This window comes from Setaria italica, chromosome IX (assembly GCF_000263155.2).
Source record: "Setaria italica strain Yugu1 chromosome IX, Setaria_italica_v2.0, whole genome shotgun sequence".
In the NCBI taxonomy this organism is placed as follows: Eukaryota; Viridiplantae; Streptophyta; class Magnoliopsida; order Poales; family Poaceae; genus Setaria; species Setaria italica.
The window spans coordinates 36,705,057-36,721,202 of record NC_028458.1 but is presented as its reverse complement, the minus strand read 5'-3'; the positions used below and the strand labels follow the sequence as shown (position 1 = coordinate 36,721,202).

At 45.4% G+C, this 16,146-nt stretch overlaps 3 protein-coding genes and 1 non-coding gene across 4 annotated transcripts; 1 reads left to right on the top strand and 3 right to left on the bottom strand.

Annotated features, from left to right (window-relative positions):
• Positions 1 to 8,375: 8,375 nt before the first annotated feature.
• Positions 8,376 to 10,594, top strand: LOC101766912 (peptide methionine sulfoxide reductase A4, chloroplastic). The gene is made up of 2 exons (XM_004983571.4): positions 8,376 to 9,090; positions 10,075 to 10,594. Exons 1-2 carry the CDS (start codon positions 8,554 to 8,556, stop codon positions 10,324 to 10,326), a joined length of 789 nt encoding a protein of 262 aa, XP_004983628.2. The 5' UTR covers positions 8,376 to 8,553; the 3' UTR covers positions 10,327 to 10,594.
• Positions 9,280 to 9,361, bottom strand: TRNAS-GCU. The gene has a single exon. It is a non-coding gene; the product is annotated as a tRNA-Ser (tRNA).
• A 215-nt stretch (positions 10,595 to 10,809) lies between the features above and the next one.
• LOC101766493 (nucleoside diphosphate kinase 1) lies at positions 10,810 to 13,136 on the bottom strand. The gene is made up of 4 exons (XM_004983570.3): positions 12,977 to 13,136; positions 12,802 to 12,850; positions 12,304 to 12,535; positions 10,810 to 11,151 (listed from the first exon to the last, which is right to left on the bottom strand). Exons 1-4 carry the CDS (start codon positions 13,025 to 13,027, stop codon positions 11,034 to 11,036), a joined length of 450 nt encoding a protein of 149 aa, XP_004983627.1. The 5' UTR covers positions 13,028 to 13,136; the 3' UTR covers positions 10,810 to 11,033.
• A 1,493-nt stretch (positions 13,137 to 14,629) lies between these two features.
• LOC101765670 lies at positions 14,630 to 15,713 on the bottom strand. Its single transcript, XM_004983568.3, has one exon. The coding sequence runs from the start codon at positions 15,554 to 15,556 to the stop codon at positions 14,930 to 14,932; it is 627 nt and encodes a 208-aa protein (XP_004983625.1). The 5' UTR covers positions 15,557 to 15,713; the 3' UTR covers positions 14,630 to 14,929.
• Positions 15,714 to 16,146: the final 433 nt, after the last annotated feature.

The following is a 16,146-nucleotide window of genomic DNA, read 5'->3' as shown; positions in this document are numbered from 1 at the left end:
CATTATTTAATTATTCCTTCTTAATCACATCCTGAAATTTGAAAATTTCAAAGTGTGACAATGCACCGGATTGTTACCTATCTTGATGGCACTTTTATTGTCACATAAGAGTGGAATCTTGCTGAACTCACAACCAAAGTCGCTCAACATTTGCTTCATCCACAATAGTTGAGCACAACAAGCACTGGCTGCCACATATTCGGCTTTGGTGGTGGATAAAGCAACTGAATTTTTGCTTCTTAGAGCTCCATGACACCAACGACCTACCAAGGAATTGGCATGTCCCCGTTGTGATCTTTCGATCTACTTTGCAACCGGCATAATCCGAATCGGAGTAGCCAAGTAAATTAAAAGTGGAGCCCTTGGGATACCACAAGGCAAGGTTAAGAGTGTAAACTAAATATCTCAAGATTCTCTTAATAGCCATTAAATGACATTCCTTAGGATTGGCTTGAAATCTTGCACACATGCACACACTAAGCATAATATCAGGCCTAAATGCACAAAGGTAAAGTAAAGAGCCAATCATGGAGCGATATACCTTTTGATCAACTAGTTTTCCTTCTTCATTGACATCAAGATGTCCATTCATCACCATGGGTGTCTTGATGGGTTTGGCGTTGGCCATGTCAAACTTCTTGAGCATGTCTTTTGTATACTTGGTTCGACATATGAAAGTCCCTTTCTTCATTTCCTTGATTTGAAACCCAAGGAAGAACTTCAATTCACCCATCATGGACATCTCAAACCTCTTGGTCATCATCCTACTAAATTCCTCACAAAATTTTTGAACAAATAAATATATCCTTATCAACTTTGTAAATGAAGAGAGTAGAATCAGCTTTGCCCATTACAAAGTAGTTCTCGAGAAGAAAATCCTTAAGTCATTCATACCATGCTCTAGGTGCTTGCTTAAGCCCATAGAGCGCCTTATGGAGCTTGTACACATGATTTGGAAATTTTGGGTCTTCAAAGCCCGGCGGTTGTTCTACATACACCAACTCGGATAGGGGGCCATTCAAAAATGCACTCTTCACATCCATTTTAAAGCTTGAAATCATGATGAGTAGCATAGGCAAGTAAAATACAAATTGACTCAAGCCTAGCTACGGGTGCATAGGCTTCACCAAAATCCAAACCTTCAATTTGGGTGAATCCTTTTGCAACTAACCTTGCCTTGTTCCTTGTGATCACACCATGTTCATCTTGCTTGTTGCGGAAAACCCACTTGGTGCCAACACATTTTGCTTTGGTCTCTTAACCAACTCCCATACCTCATTTCTTATGAAGTTGTTTAGTTCCTCTTGCATGGCCATCACCCAATCCGGATCATCAAGTGCTTCTTCTACCTTAAGAGGTTCCAAAGAGGAAACAAACGAGTAACATCCACAAAAGGTTGCTAAATGTGAACGATTAGTTACCCCTCTTTGGATACTTCCAATGATGTTGTTGATAGGATGATCCCGTTGAATGTTCTGATGAAATCTAAGAAAAAGCACTTGTGATTGATGTTGAATATGTCCATCATCATCATCTTCAACTTGTGGAGCATCTTCTTGAGTTTCACCACCTTATTCTCCCCCTTGATCAATGCCATGAGCTTGGTCGTCACCATGAACTTGACTATGATCTTGGCTTTGATGAGAACTTGGCGGTTCAACCCTTGTTCATGATGGTGGATCATTGTTGCCATTTTCTTCCGGTGGTTGAGCTTCAACTTCACGCGGTCTTACTTCGCCCAAGCCCATCCTCATGATTGATTGGCTTGGTGGTTCTTCATTATCTACAAGGTATTTATCAACTTGCTCTACTTGAGAGCCGTTGGATTCATCAAAAGTCACATCTACCATGATCTCAACACAACTGGTGGTTTTGTTGAAAACACAGTAGGCGTGTTCGTTAGTACCATAACCAAGTTGAAAATCTTCATCATCCTTTGGTGCAAACTTTGAGCTTTTGGATTTCTTGTTTAGAATGAAACATTTACTCCCAAAAACTCTAAAGTAATGCACCTTGGGCTTGTTACCGGTGATTATCTCATAGGGTATCTTCCCCAAGTACTTGTGGAGGTAGAGGTGGTTGATGGCATGGCAAGCGGTGTTAATTGCTTCGGCCCAAAAGATATCTGAGATCTTGTACTCATCAAGCATGGTTCTTGATGCTTCAATCAATGTTCAATTCTTCCTCTCCACAATACCATTTTGTTGAGGTGTGTATGGAGCGGAGAATTCATGCTTGATTCCTTCTTCATCAAGAAATTCTTCAACATTGGTGTTGCAAAATTTCGAGCCATTGTCACTCCTTATTTTTTTGATCTTCAACTCATATTCATTTTGAGCTCTTCTTATGAATTTCTTGACTATTCTTGAGCATCACTTTTATCTTGCAAAAAGAATACCCAAGTGAAACAGGAAAAATCATCAATAATAACAAGACTGTATTTATTACCGCTAATGCTAACGTAAGCAATGGGTCCAAATAAATACATGTGTAGAAGCTTCAATGGTCTTGACATGGTCATGATGTAGCCCTTCTCACAAAGTTGTGATATGGACAACAAATTGTATCCTAAAGATTCAACTAAATAAACATTTGAGAGAGACTTGTTATTTGAGATAGCAATGTTACCCATTCTGATTACATCCCCTTTGCTATCGTCACCATAGACAATGCTTTCTTTGGGTGTGTCAAAATGCTCTAGGGATGAAAACATATCCTTCTCCCCGGTCACATGATTTGAAAATCCACTATCAAGCAACCATGGCCTACAAAACAAGTTAAGCTTGGAATTTAGGTACTCAAAAAGATTTGGGTCCTTGTTGGTTAGATGGATATATCTTTGGAACTCACACACTTCTAAAGATAGCCTTTTTCGTGTAGGCACCAACATATTTGACCACTATTTTGCCATTGTGGTCTATTGTAACCATGTAATTGGTGGTGTAGCTTGATGAGGTCTCATGTGCAACCACCTTATCCTTTGACTTGGTCATGGACTTCTCCATGACATTTACCTTTGGTAGTTGCATTGGTCGTTGACTTGACTTGAGTTGTGTTGGTCTTTGTTATGCCATGTGCCGTGTCCATCAAGTCATTAAGGTTTGCACCTTTGTTGAACTTGAGGACTTCCTTACCATTCACCACCTTCCCATCTTTTACCTTGCTCCCCTTGTAGTGTCCAAGCTTGTCCATGTGTCTAGGATGCCTCCCATCCTTATACTTGATCTTAGGCTCGGGCTTGGCTTTACCTTCATATCCTTGTGTCACTACCATGTTCAATCTCTTAATTTGAACATCCCTTGCTTTGATTGATTCTTCTAGCTTAGCAATATTATCGACACAAGCATTTACATCAATTTATAGCATCTTCAGCAACCTTCACTAGTGGAGGCATTGGAGTCAAGATTTGCCTTGGATTGGCTTTGGAGCTTTCCCTACGAGCACTATAGTTAACTTCAAGATCTTTGAATTTGACCGTTAAGCATGAGAACCTTTCTTAGAGTTCACTATGAGTGGCCTTTAGAGAAGCTAGAGATTCATTTGTCAAAGTGAGCTCCTTCAACATCCTCTCATGTGAATCATTAGCTAGAGATAAGTCAATAGCCAATTTTTCGCCCTTAGCCTTTTCCTCGGCAAGAGCCCTCTCTAAGGCAAGGTTTCTCTCCTTTTCAAGAATGAGCAAGTGCTCTTGCCTATTGAGAGACTCCTTATTTTTCTCCAATTTCTCCAAAAGCTTTTTAATTTCTTTATAGCCTTTCTTTCCAAATTCTTTTATCATATTGGCTTTAAGATTTTCTTCTTCATCATCCAACTCATTTTGCATATTGCTAGATGTAGAGGAGGAGATGGATGAGGAGCATGTGGCATCTAGTACCTTGGTTCCCTTTGCCATGAGACAAAAAGGAGTGTCATCTTCATTGTCAGAGGTGTTGTTAAAGAGTCTACTTGGTGTAGTAGGCTAGTATGGCTAGTGTTGTCATACACTCTTTGTTGGACTCTTCATCACTAGAATCCCATTCTTGACCAACATGAACTCGAGCTTGATATTTCTTCTTGTAGTCCATGCTCTTCTCCTTGAATCTCTTCTCCTCCATTTCCTTCTTTTTCTTGTAAGGACAATCGGCAATGAACTGACCAACTTCCTTGCACTCATAGCATCTTCTTTGTGATGCCTTCTTTCTATCATCACCATTCTTCTTGAAAGTCTCTTCTTCAAGAATTTCTTGTAGTTTCTAATGGCAAATGCGGTTTCTTCATCGGTGCTTCCTTCTTCACTTGAGTCTTCCATCTTTGACTTAAGAGCTTTGGGACTTGACTCAATCATGGCACTAGAGTTAGCATTGAGAGCCACACTCTTGTTCATCCTCATGCTAAGAGACTTGGCAATATTTGAATGCTTGGGGCCTGTTTTAGCTCGAGTTGTTTAGCAGCAATGAATGGGGGGCTGAGGGGGTATTTATACCCGAGCCCCCAAAACTAGCCATTACAGTACATTTATGTGCTTGTCAGAACTTCCAACATAGGGTCGGAACTTCCGACGAAGTTAAATAAAAGCAGCTGAGAGCTTCTCCTCGGAAGTTTCAAGAAACTTCTGGTGTCCTTTATTGGAACTTCTGACATAGTGTCGGAACTTTCAACACTGCCAGATAAACATGGTTGAGCACCCCCGGTTGGAAGTTTATGAAAACTTCCGGCCGGTGTCGGAACTTTTAATACATTATCGGAATTTCTGACACTTTCAGACAATGTGAGAAAACAAGCGTGCAAATGAGTGAGTTGTGTATCTCAATGGGTGGTTAGCATCTCAATTAAGCGCTTTAGCATCTACAAGCTATCCATCCGCATCCCCCTTATAGTACGGCGTTCCTATAATCAAATTCAAAATTAGAAATTATAGAAAAGTCTTCTTTTGACCTCAACACCGTTCTTTCTTTGAAATCTGGGGGTTCTTGAGATTCCTTTCATACACCTTTGCACTTCTTTAACATTAAAACTTGTTAACCACTTGATAAAATTATTAGTCCCCCAACCATGCATATAATCAAAATTAAAACCCACTTAGAGGCTAAATGCACTTTCACTTGCACAAGTACTACCCTTAGCCATCACATTTAGCAGCGCCTTCGACTTTTGAAACTATAAACAATGTCGAGGGCAGCAAATTTACTTCATCGCATTTTACTTTCTCACAAACGGACTGCACTCTTTTCCTTGCTAGGGGGGCTCCATTCTAGAGGCAAGGTTTTTAATGAGGTAGATCTTTGTAAACTTTTTTCTATTTAATGAAATGCAATTCCCCCAATGACTCTCGATTATTGTCTCAAAGAGACTATTAACTTGCTCTACCTTGCAATCACAGACACCTTCAAAAGCAACAACAAGTTGCCTAACCTCGCATTTTTGTGCAATGAAAAACTTGCGTCTCTGCGCAAGTGCATTAAAGTAACAACAAGTTGCCTAACCTCGCATTTTTGTGCAATAAAAAACTTGCATTTCTGCGCAAGTGCATTAAAGCAACAACAAGTTGTCTAACCTCGTATTTATGTGCGATGAAAAACTTGCGTTTCTGCGCAAGTACATTAAAGTAACAACAAGTTGCCTAACCTTGCATTCCTGTGCGTAAAAACCTTGTGTTTCTGCGCAAGTGCATTAAAGCAACAACAAGTTGCCTAGGCTCGCATTTCTGTGCAGTTAAACACTTGCGCAAGAGCTACATCAAAGCAACAATAAGTTGCATAACCTTATCTTTTATGGGCCTTATAAACATGAAAATTCGATTCTATTCAAAAGCTACAACAAAACAGCAACAGTCCTCAGAAACCGAGCCTTGCACTCTTTCACGTTAAAAAATTCCTATCCAACCTCGTGGGTTTAGAAATCACGGAATCAAGTTAATAAAAATCTACCTATCCTCGAGCCTTTGTAAACTTTATGGTTGAAGCAACAAAGAGTTGAGACATCGACCAAGCTCTCGCTATATTTTTAAGTCAACAAAACTCGAGAACAAGTTTTTTGTCGACTTATCCTGAAGCTTCCTAAGGTATAAGTTAACCAGAAACCTCAAAGGAAAAAATCAATTTCTTTCACGCAAAGGAATAGGGGGTAATGTTTTTAACAGAAAAAAGTGTTTCATCCCTATACGTGAAAAAGCTTCCTCTACCACGAGCAAACACTTCAGAGCTTTGGTTGCTCAAGCAAAACCCTCACACAAAGGAATAGGGGGGAGGGGTTGACGTTTTTTCAAAAGGAAAACGGCGTTCATCCCTTTGTTCTTAGGGTTTTGCCACAAATCCGATGGTGGTTTTTCACCATATAACCAAACATCAGGCCTAGAAATTCAACAATTTAAAGTGTGGAGACCGTGAATACTTGGCAGCCTCGCACAAAGAAGCAAAACTTCAAAGGAACAAGGGGGGTGACGTTTTTTTCTAAAGAAACACACCGCTCGTTCCTTTATGCTAAAAGTTTTGTTATAAATCTAAAAAAAATCTTGCTAGTAATTAACCTCGAAGTAAAAGGATTCACGCAACTGCATAAATCGAAAGCAAAGATAATCAACACAAGCACCTAGCAATGTTGAAACAGCCAGAGTTAAGTATCCATCATTTACAAAAAAGCCTACAGCCAACAAATCTGGCAAGCACAAAATGTTTTGTTGCACAAAGCCTAACAACAATGCAACAATCTTTTCTAGCTTCGAGCACTATTCCTCTTGACGCCCAGAGCCATCGCCTTCATCATCAACCCTTGACTCCTCTTCCTTAGCCTGTTCAAGAATCAAAGCAGGATCAGTTAAAAAGCAACCAAAAAGAAAAAGAAAAGTCAGAAAACAACAAAGTCAAAAAACCACAACCTTCACAAGATGATCTTGGGCAACTAGCCTCGCGTGTTCACGCCCAGAAGCAGCCCAGAGTTGCTTGTAGAAACAATCCTTATATTCTTGGACTTCTCTTGTTCGTCAATCTCCGAAGCTAAGGGAAATCAGTAGCTGCGTGCCCCAAACTTGAGAAAATCAGAGCATCCCTCTTTCTCCAAAAGCTTAAGCATACTTTCAATGTAAAAAGAGGCAGCATAATCGCTAGCTCCACTTATGACACTAGGCAGGCTCTCGAACTCCTAGTCACCAGAACTTTGGCCAAGCATCTTTTTTTGCTAAGAGTCTCGAGGCTGGAGGTCTTAAACTTTTTCCCAGCTTCAACCACAGGTTTCGAAGCTAAGTCCTCAGCTTTCTTCTTCTTCTCTTTGCCCCAATTCCCAATTTCAACTGAGCCAGTCGCACCAGGCTCACGCATCCGCTTAGAGGGCTTGCGAGGCTTGGCGCGAGGCTCGACATCAATACCCATCTCTGAAAATACATGGTTCACCCGAATAACGTGTGTAACAAGCTTGCGAGAAGATACGTACTCATTCTCGTGACAATCTCGTGACAAGGTTCAATAATATCCACGGCACGCCTTTCAACCTCGTCGACAAAAATTCCAGCGTTAACCCCTCCGGCAAACTCAATCAAATATAGGATAGGGACCGGACTAATCCCAAGTAAACACCAATACTGACTCATGTACAGCGAGTATGTGGTGTGTGCGTGTTTTTAACTGTGAACACTTTCTTTCGGAGCAAATTTTGTTGGTGTACTTGCTTCTGCAATCCGTAGCTTTGCTTCATGAGGTGCTCATTACTCTACTTTTATGTGCATCACAACTTCTACGTTTTCCTTTGTTTGATCACACAAAAGATGTGCTTCAGTCAAGACGAGCGTTGGGTGCTTGTAAGTTGTATATGTTAATTAACACCCAGTCATCTGTCAACATCATATACTCGTGTATTTTCCACGATACCGTCTCGCAGCAATTACACTGCCTCTTTCGTCCTTAGTGTCCCGGAAGGTTACAACGCCTTCGCAATCTCCATCACATAATCCTCTCATCCCTATCCGGGAGATGCTAGGCGCAAACAAAACCACATGTCCACTCCCCCGGTGCAGGACAAGCAAATCCCACCAAGCAAACCTATTCAAATTCGAGCCCTTCGCCGGTGCGGCCAGACGAATTCAGCGACTTCCAAGTTTTCAAACACAGAAGCCTTTTGGAGCAAGGTTTTGGCTGCAATTCTTAAAAAAATATATGTGATCTTTTTTTTATTTCTCGACTCCAAACAGGTGAGGATGACGCAAAGCATATCACAAGTTTGATAAACCAGCACGTTGGTTTGCACACTTTTTGAAACACCAGGAATTCCGTCATTTTGATGAAAACTGAACTATACCGGGTGCAATTTGTGCAAAATTTCTGTGAAATTATCACGTATGGAGCCCGGGTCCACACTAGTACACCCACAGGCCACAGCCCTAGGCTACAGAGCACAAGCGAGGTCTATCGCCGAACAAGGCAAAGGCAGGGCAAGCAGTTCGAGGTGAGGCCGCCGAGCAAGGAATCGGAAGCAGGGACGGGACGAGGAAAAACCCAACCACCAACCGACCAAGGGCGCCGAGCCGTCGAAGCTTCTGGGCCACGCCGCCACAAAAGGGGAAGGAAGACAAAGCCGTCGCCCCCGATGCCTCCGCTCCCCACCTCACCCGCCGCCTCCCCTCTCCTCCTCGCCTCCCGCCTCGGCGCCCTCCACGGCCCCGCCCCCCTCCTCTTCCACCACCACCGCCGCGCCGGCGCCGGCGCTTCCTCAGTCCACTTCCTCGCGCCGCGCAGGAAGACCCGCCCGGGCCCGGCGATGAGCTGGCTGGGTAAGCTGGGCCTGAGCGGGCTGGGCGGCAGCCCGCGCGCGTCGGAGGCGTCGGCGGCGCTGGCGCAGGGCCCCGACGAGGACCAGCCCGCGCCCGGCAACGAGTTCGCGCAGTTCGGCGCCGGCTGCTTCTGGGGCGTGGAGCTCGCGTTCCAGCGCGTCCCGGGGGTCACGCGCACGGAGGTGGGATACAGCCAGGGGAACCTCCACGAGCCGACCTACGAGGACGTCTGCACCGGCGCCACCAACCACAACGAGGTCGTCCGCGTGCAGTACGACACCACCGCCTGCAAGTTCGACGACCTCCTCGACGTCTTCTGGGCGCGCCACGACCCCACGACGCCCAATCGCCAGGTAAGCGATTTCTGGTGCTGGATTGGAACCAAAATTTAGGGGATTTTGATGCGAAGTTACGAAATTTTAGGGGGAACTGCTGAATTAGGCCGCCTGCTGAATTTGGTTCGAGAGAGGCGCTAGAAGTCTAGAACAGATAGCTTATGTTGCAAACTGAATGAGATAAAAAAAAAATTAAAAACGAATATTCGTCGCCTGAGAGATTCGAACTCTCGCGGGGAAACCCCATGTACTTAGCAGGCACACGCCTTAACCACTCGGCCAAAGCGACGCTTCTGACAGCTCTGATCGCTGTGGCCTGTTCTTGCTCAGGAAGAACAAGGATATTGTCTGTTGCAGAAGCAGTGTCTCGGTGTAAAATGCCAGCTGCAATTCTAATCCTGATCGGCCAAAAATGGCTGGTGTAGCACTAGAATTCTAGAAGTAAGATTGCCATGGTTGGTTTCAGTGGATGGGTAATGATATTCATGCCACCTGCGCTGCTTCATGTAAGTGGGGTTGTTGTTGGTCAGCCTCAGCCATCTCTGGCTCCCTTGAGCCCAGTTATGTTATTATTATACTAGTTGATTGCAAAGTTACAGCAGCCCTTATATAATTTGAAGAAACGACGCACCATGAACTAGTGTGGGAGTGCCATTGCTAGTTCTTGTGTTAAGCTAACGAGTAGTTTGATGGTTGACCTTGAGATTGAGCTGCAATATCTAGTTCTGATTTATGTTGCCAAAATGTTTTTGCCAAGAGTGACGTAGAAACACATTGATCAGTATATAGGTTGATGATGTACTAACACTTCAGCCCATCCAACTTCTGCACTAGATAAGCTTTTGTCAAGTATTCACTTGAATCTCTGAACATTTGAACGACCATACATTGTTTGAATATAGCATTTGAACTTGTCTCTGGACAATTGGAAATCTCAAGTCAAGTAATTTTTTTGAACATGTTTGACAAGAATTAATTTTCTGACGGCATACTTGCATGCAGGGCAATGACGTTGGAACCCAGTATAGGTCAGGGATCTACTACTACACCCCGGAGCAGGAGAAGGCGGCGAGAGAATCCCTGGAGAAGCAGCAGAAGCTTCTGAATCGGACGATTGTTACCGAGATCCTCCCCGCCAAGAGGTTCTACAGGGCAGAAGAGTACCACCAGCAGTACCTCGAGAAGGGAGGCCGCTTCGGGTTCAGGCAGTCTGCAGCCAAGGGCTGCAACGATCCCATCCGCTGCTACGGATGAGCAAATGGACCACTACGCTGCATGGTTCGAATCGTGCATGAATAAGGATGCATCAGAGCCAGATGTTATACAGCTTTTCCTAGCGTTGCTTTGCTACCATTGAACGGCTGTATACATGGTACTTGCAACGATTCGTGTGTCAGGTTTGAGAACATAGTCCATGTGAGTGCAATGGAAGCTTAAGCAGATCCTTGTTAAATTTGTCAAATTCTGTAAACGCAGAAACGATGGAGGCCAGAGATATATCGCAGCAAAATGTCTGCCAGCACGGACGACAATTTGAACGTCGGAGATGGAGAGATGGAGATGAATGTCAGCAAGTTTGAAGAAAATGTCTACTAGAGTGGATGGCTGTCTATATAAGAGAAAAATACATTCCCTGAACCTGGAGGGAGGTAACTGCGTCCGTATTTGTTTCACCTTCAATTCAGCAAATTCCCTCATTAAAAAAACCGTCAACCGGCAGCCACGCGACGTGCAACATTCAATAAACAACGTTGGCAGTAGCTCATATAAAAGCAAAACCATATCAAATACCATAAACAAAACGTCAAGCATGCATAGCATGCGAGCCAAGGAAGGAAATTCGGTTCATGAAAATACGGTTCAACGATACAGATAATAATTTCCTGGAACTCTAAATATTACTAAAGTAGGGCTGGTGCCACGCTCTCAGGCTCTTGAGGTTTGGAGTGAAGCGACACGGTTTACTTCTCATAGATCCAGGGGTGCTGGCTGCTCTGCCAGTTGGCGAGGCCCTCGGGGAACCACAGGGCAATCTCCTTGGTAGCACTCTCAATGCTGTCACTTCCATGAATGACATTCCTGGATAGCACAAAGTGACGTTTTATTAGAATTCAGCACCATAGTAAATTAGAGACAACAAACATAATAATCCAAAAGATCTGACACTACATTTGCTAATTGGGTCTTGAGGACTAATTCAATTAATATAGTGCATAAATTGGTCAATAAAACAAGGATCAATGCATGCAATCTGTCCTTAAAAATATTATCTTCATTTCCATTGACATACCTGCACCCTCATACAACTAACCAGAACCAGATACAGTACCCACAACTATTCATCGCTAATACAAGGTTAAATGGATATCAGAGTCAAGCCCCCACATTTCATCAAGAAAGTACATCACATGAATCTATTGATGTCTAAAGTTTTTGTGGACTCCACATCAGATTCAGAACAAATGTAAACTCAGGAGACCAGATGCCACACGCTTTACCAGATGGCCCCATGAGTTGGATGCAACATGTCATGATGCAAACATTAAGACAGTTGGAAGTACCTGTTGCAATCATGAGACGGCCTCAGATATGATTTCAATGCCCCAAGCTAGAACCGAACTAACAATCTGGGAGCCCACCATGCTAAGTACTTTCTCAAATCTATACAGATCTTATCTAACTTGACTACACAAAACAAACAACTGTTTCTCTTGACAAATCCAATAGCTTAACAAGTCTGGCAAAACATTTTAGCATAACTATGAAATAGAGCAATTTCAGGATATTACAGTACTATGAAGGATCTCACAGTGAGCATTATTTACATGATATGGCAGCTCCTATTGAATTTCGCAGCTACTCTCTCCATTCCAATCCAAATTGTAAGTCATTCCAACTTTCTTGGAAAGTCAAAGCATCTCAAGTTTGACCAAATTTATACAATAAAGTATTACCATTTATTATACCAAATAAGTACTATTAGATTCTTCATTAAATATATTTTCATAGTATATCTATTCGGTGCCATAAATCTTTGTAATCATCTCTATAATTTTGGTCAAACATAAAATAGTTTAACGCTCCAAGAAAGTTGGAATAACCTACAATTTGGAACGGAGAGAGTATTTGTAACACTTACAAACAGCACAAGCAACCAAGCATAATAATTGCACCACAGAGATGCATAATGGTGACTAGAAACCAGAGATAGAAATCAGATTGAGATCTGACCTGCCAATGTCGACAGCAAAGTCACCACGGATGGTGCCAGGCTCGGAAGCCAGGGGGTTGGTGGCACCGATGATCTTGCGGCCAGTTGTGACAACGCTCTTGCCCTCCCAGACCATGGCAACCACAGGGCCAGAGATGATGTAGTCCACAAGGCCCTGGAAGAAGGGCTTGGCGGACAGATCAGAGTAGTGCTTCTCAGCGAAGCACCTCTCCACGTTCACAAGCTTTAAGGCTGCATTCAGATAACAGAACAGCAATTCAGCAGGCAAACATTACTTACAAAAAGTCGTCAGATAAAAAACACTTAATTACGCTAAACCAACAATCTAATTTTATCACAGATTTAGGTAAAGTAACAACTGATTTGTACCCAAACAGTAAAATTTCAGTACAAAGCCACATGCTTCAGTTATAAGCTTCAAATTTTTCACTTAAAGAAATTATCGGCGATTCCAGAATCTAACACAAGCTTAAATGAAAGGATGGGCGCTAGATTACCCTTGAGGTAGAAGCCCTTCTTCTCAAAGCGGCTGATGATCTCACCAATCTGAGAAAAAAGGGGAAGAAAAACTGATTAAACTTAACCCTACCAAGTACAAATTCAAGCACCGAAGCGCCCATCACCAAATCGAATCGAATCAATGGAACAGAACAAAGAAAAGGCGTTGCTTACGAGGCCCCTCTGGACGCCGTCGGGCTTGATCATGATGAAGGTGTGCTCCATTGCGGCGACGGCGAGAGGGCGCTAGTTCTTCCTCGGTTTGGGGGATTGGTCTGGTATGGTCGGCGCCGTGGAGGAAACCCTAGACGACGGCTCTCTCTTCATATATAGGGCCCAACACCGACGCGTGAGCCACGCCGTCGGTCGTGCGTGCTAACCCTAGGGCTCGCGAAACTGGGTGGGCTCAACGACCCACCGAATTCGCAGGCCGGTCGCGCTGCCGGCGGTCTCGGCGGGGAATTCATTCGACTGATGGGCCTTGTGGGCCAAAAGTCGAGGGTTAAACGAGGCGCTGTAATGGGCCTTCATGGGCAGGCCGGTGTGCTTGGTTCGTTTGCCTTTACCGTTCCTTTCAGTTTCAGATTCATCCTTTTAAACTGAAGCATGTGGAAAGCGCAACCTGCAGAGAGATCTATAAGGTCAATTTTGATGCCTCGTTCTATCCTGATACTAGGACCGGAGGATGGCGATTTTTTGCACGAAAGAGGCCACTGGCAGTTGGTGCTGGGAACATTGTACATACAGCTTCTGCATTACAGGCAGATCCGATAACTGCTTACAAAAGCCTTCATCAGTCATTATCCTAGAAACTGACGCATTCTTGCAAGTGTCCTATCAGACATAATCATCTAAAATGGAAGCTGATGTTTCCCCTAGAACAATATTAACTGTCTGTGCCTATCTGAAGAGAGATTCTTCCTCTCCTAAGGGGGTGTTTGGATACGAGGTGTTAAACTTTAACAGTGTCACATCGGATGTTCGGATGCTAATTAGGAGAACTAAACATGAGCTAATTATAAAACTAATTGCAGAACCCTATGTTAATTCACGAGACGAATCTATTAAGCCTAATTAATCCATCATTAGCAAATAGTTACTGTAGCACCACATTGTCAAATCATGGACTAATTAGGCTTAATAGATTCGTCTCGCGAATTATACTCCATCTGTGCAATTAGTTTTGTAATTAGCCTATGTTTAATACTTCTAATTAGCATCCAAACATCCGATGTGACGGGTGTTAAACTTTAACAGCCGGTTGCCAAACAGGCCCTAAGAAGAGGGGGAAAGGGCTTTAAGATTGTTGAGTACGATCTACAGAATGTGTGCCTTTTCTAGACCTGTGCATATGACGTCTGATGGATCAGCTTGTGATTGCTCAATCTCCGGTGTGAATGAGTAGTCTCTTTTGCGAACTGCAAACCCTTCACCTGCAAGGCTACCCAGTCAGAGAGACGGGCAACGCATCAACATCGGCGAAGTGAACAACTGGGGAAGGCGAGTTGCTTACTCTTTCGAGGCTTCACCTGTCTTTTGCGGTGGCTTGGCGTGGCAGCTGTCGGTGAAAAGAGCACTTCCAGCAGCAGGTCGGTTGGCTTGTTAGGTGGGCGCGCATGGGTTGGAGGGAGCTGCACTTCTTCGTCACTTCCTCTCGTCTCCAAGATCTAGGGAATCAGCCAACACCGGCCGTGAATTCATCCATGGCTTTTTATCTCTTTGTTCCGAAGCAGTGGCGCCCATTTCTCCCCAACACGATAATCTGTTTGATCAAATGGAGATACTAGAACAAGTGGCAGTAACTGAATCGATCAGTGGAGCATACTGTAACTTGAAGCATTCGGCATTCTGTAAGCCATTTCTTGTAAATGTGTGTCTGATCAAAGACATGTCAGTACTTAAGGAATATGAATAAGTCTCCTTAAACCTCCACATTCACTGTCACAGTTACCACTACATTCTAATAATTGAATTTCCCCCAAAAATTCCTAGGCTCCTCTCACAGTATGAATCAAGAAGCATGCAGGAAGGCAGGTTTGACCACGAATTTGTTCCTATATTCCAAGACAACGGGAGCCGTAATTAATCTATGAAAATGTATGGTTTTTACTAGTTACTAGTAATTCCTCATTTGGGCGATCTTGGTGCCGCCGCCATGGACCGCCGCGTGGGCCCCGCCTCGACGTCGCCGTCCTCCTTCTTCTCCACGACCGCCGACGCCTCGTCCTCCTTGCCGTTCTCCGCCGCGGCTTCGGGGGAGGCCCCCTCGAGGTCGTCGCGGACGCGGAAGGACGCGTGGAGGACGATGATCGGGACGCCCGCTGCGAGCGCGGCGAGGAGGTTGGCGACGGCGCCCGCGGCGACGATGTCGGCGAGGACGAGCGCGACGAAGACCGCGGCGACGAGGCGGCTGTCGAGGAGCCTCCGGAGCAGCGCCGAGTTGGGGAACGCCTTGAGGAGCCCCCCGTAGACGAGGAGGCCCTTGGAGGCCGCCATGAGGAAGACGACCGAGGCCCGGTGGCGCGGCACGAGGGAGGCGAGCAGGAGCGCCCACTGCAGGAAGGCGTAGTGGAAGCGGAAGGTGCGGAAGTTGCGCACGGCGCGCACCGCGGTGGCCTCCGCGTCGGCGGCGGGCACGAACGCCGAGGGCCGCGGTGCGAACCGGGCCAGCGCGCGGCGGAAGCCCCGCGCCCCCGCGCACGCCCGGTCGGCCGCCGACGCCGCCGCCCGCCGGATCGCGCCGGCAGCACCCATGGCTGGCCCCGGCCGGCGAGATCTGCCCCCGCGCCGCGCGCCCGCCTTGATAAATTACTCGATGCGCCCGCCCCCTGCCGCCGCGATCCGGGCGTACGTTGTGGGCGCTATTTTTAGACGCACGCAACGCAAAGGGCTCGGGTCGTTGGGTCAAGGACGCGAGACGAGACGCGGTTTTTTAACGGGTCGCACGGTCTGCTGGTGGTGCTGGGAGGAGACGGCGTCTAGAATAAGGGGCCCGTCCACTCGGCGTGTGTTGGCGGAAACCGTGAACTTTCCATTTGGTCCGCGTCCGTTCCCTTGGGTTTTGGTGGGGGGCCCTGCCCGGCCTCGCCTCCTCTACTGTTTGCGTTGGGGGTCCGTCGCCGAACCCACCGGAGGAGCCGTGGACCGTGGGTGCCGTTCTTCCCAAATGTTCGGCGGATGCTACTACGAATATTTCCGTGGATCGTGGTTTGCGTGTTGCTTTCTTTCTTTTCTTTCGGCTCCTCGCTCCGGCAGCAAAGGTCGTGCGCAGAAGTGTACTCCAAGGTGAAGTGCAGGTACACCGTACACGACCAGCAGGCCCATACCCGTGGAGGCATCAACTC

What these genes read in the sequence shown, in the direction of transcription:
- LOC101766912 (XM_004983571.4), top strand. Translation starts at nt 8,554, where the DNA reads ATGCCTCCGCTCCCCACCTCACCCGCCGCCTCCCCTCTCCTCCTCGCC. An exon ending in CCACGACGCCCAATCGCCAG is followed by an intron (nt 9,091 to 10,074) that starts GTAAGCGATTTC and finishes ACTTGCATGCAG; the next exon opens with GGCAATGACGTTGGAACCCA.
- LOC101766493 (XM_004983570.3), bottom strand. Translation starts at nt 13,027, where the DNA reads ATGGAGCACACCTTCATCATGATCAAGCCCGACGGCGTCCAGAGGGGC. An exon ending in GAAGGGCTTCTACCTCAAGG is followed by an intron (nt 12,536 to 12,801) that starts GTAATCTAGCGC and finishes ATCTGAATGCAG; the next exon opens with CCTTAAAGCTTGTGAACGTG. An exon ending in TTTGCTGTCGACATTGGCAG is followed by an intron (nt 11,152 to 12,303) that starts GTCAGATCTCAA and finishes TGTGCTATCCAG; the next exon opens with GAATGTCATTCATGGAAGTG.
- LOC101765670 (XM_004983568.3), bottom strand. Translation starts at nt 15,556, where the DNA reads ATGGGTGCTGCCGGCGCGATCCGGCGGGCGGCGGCGTCGGCGGCCGAC.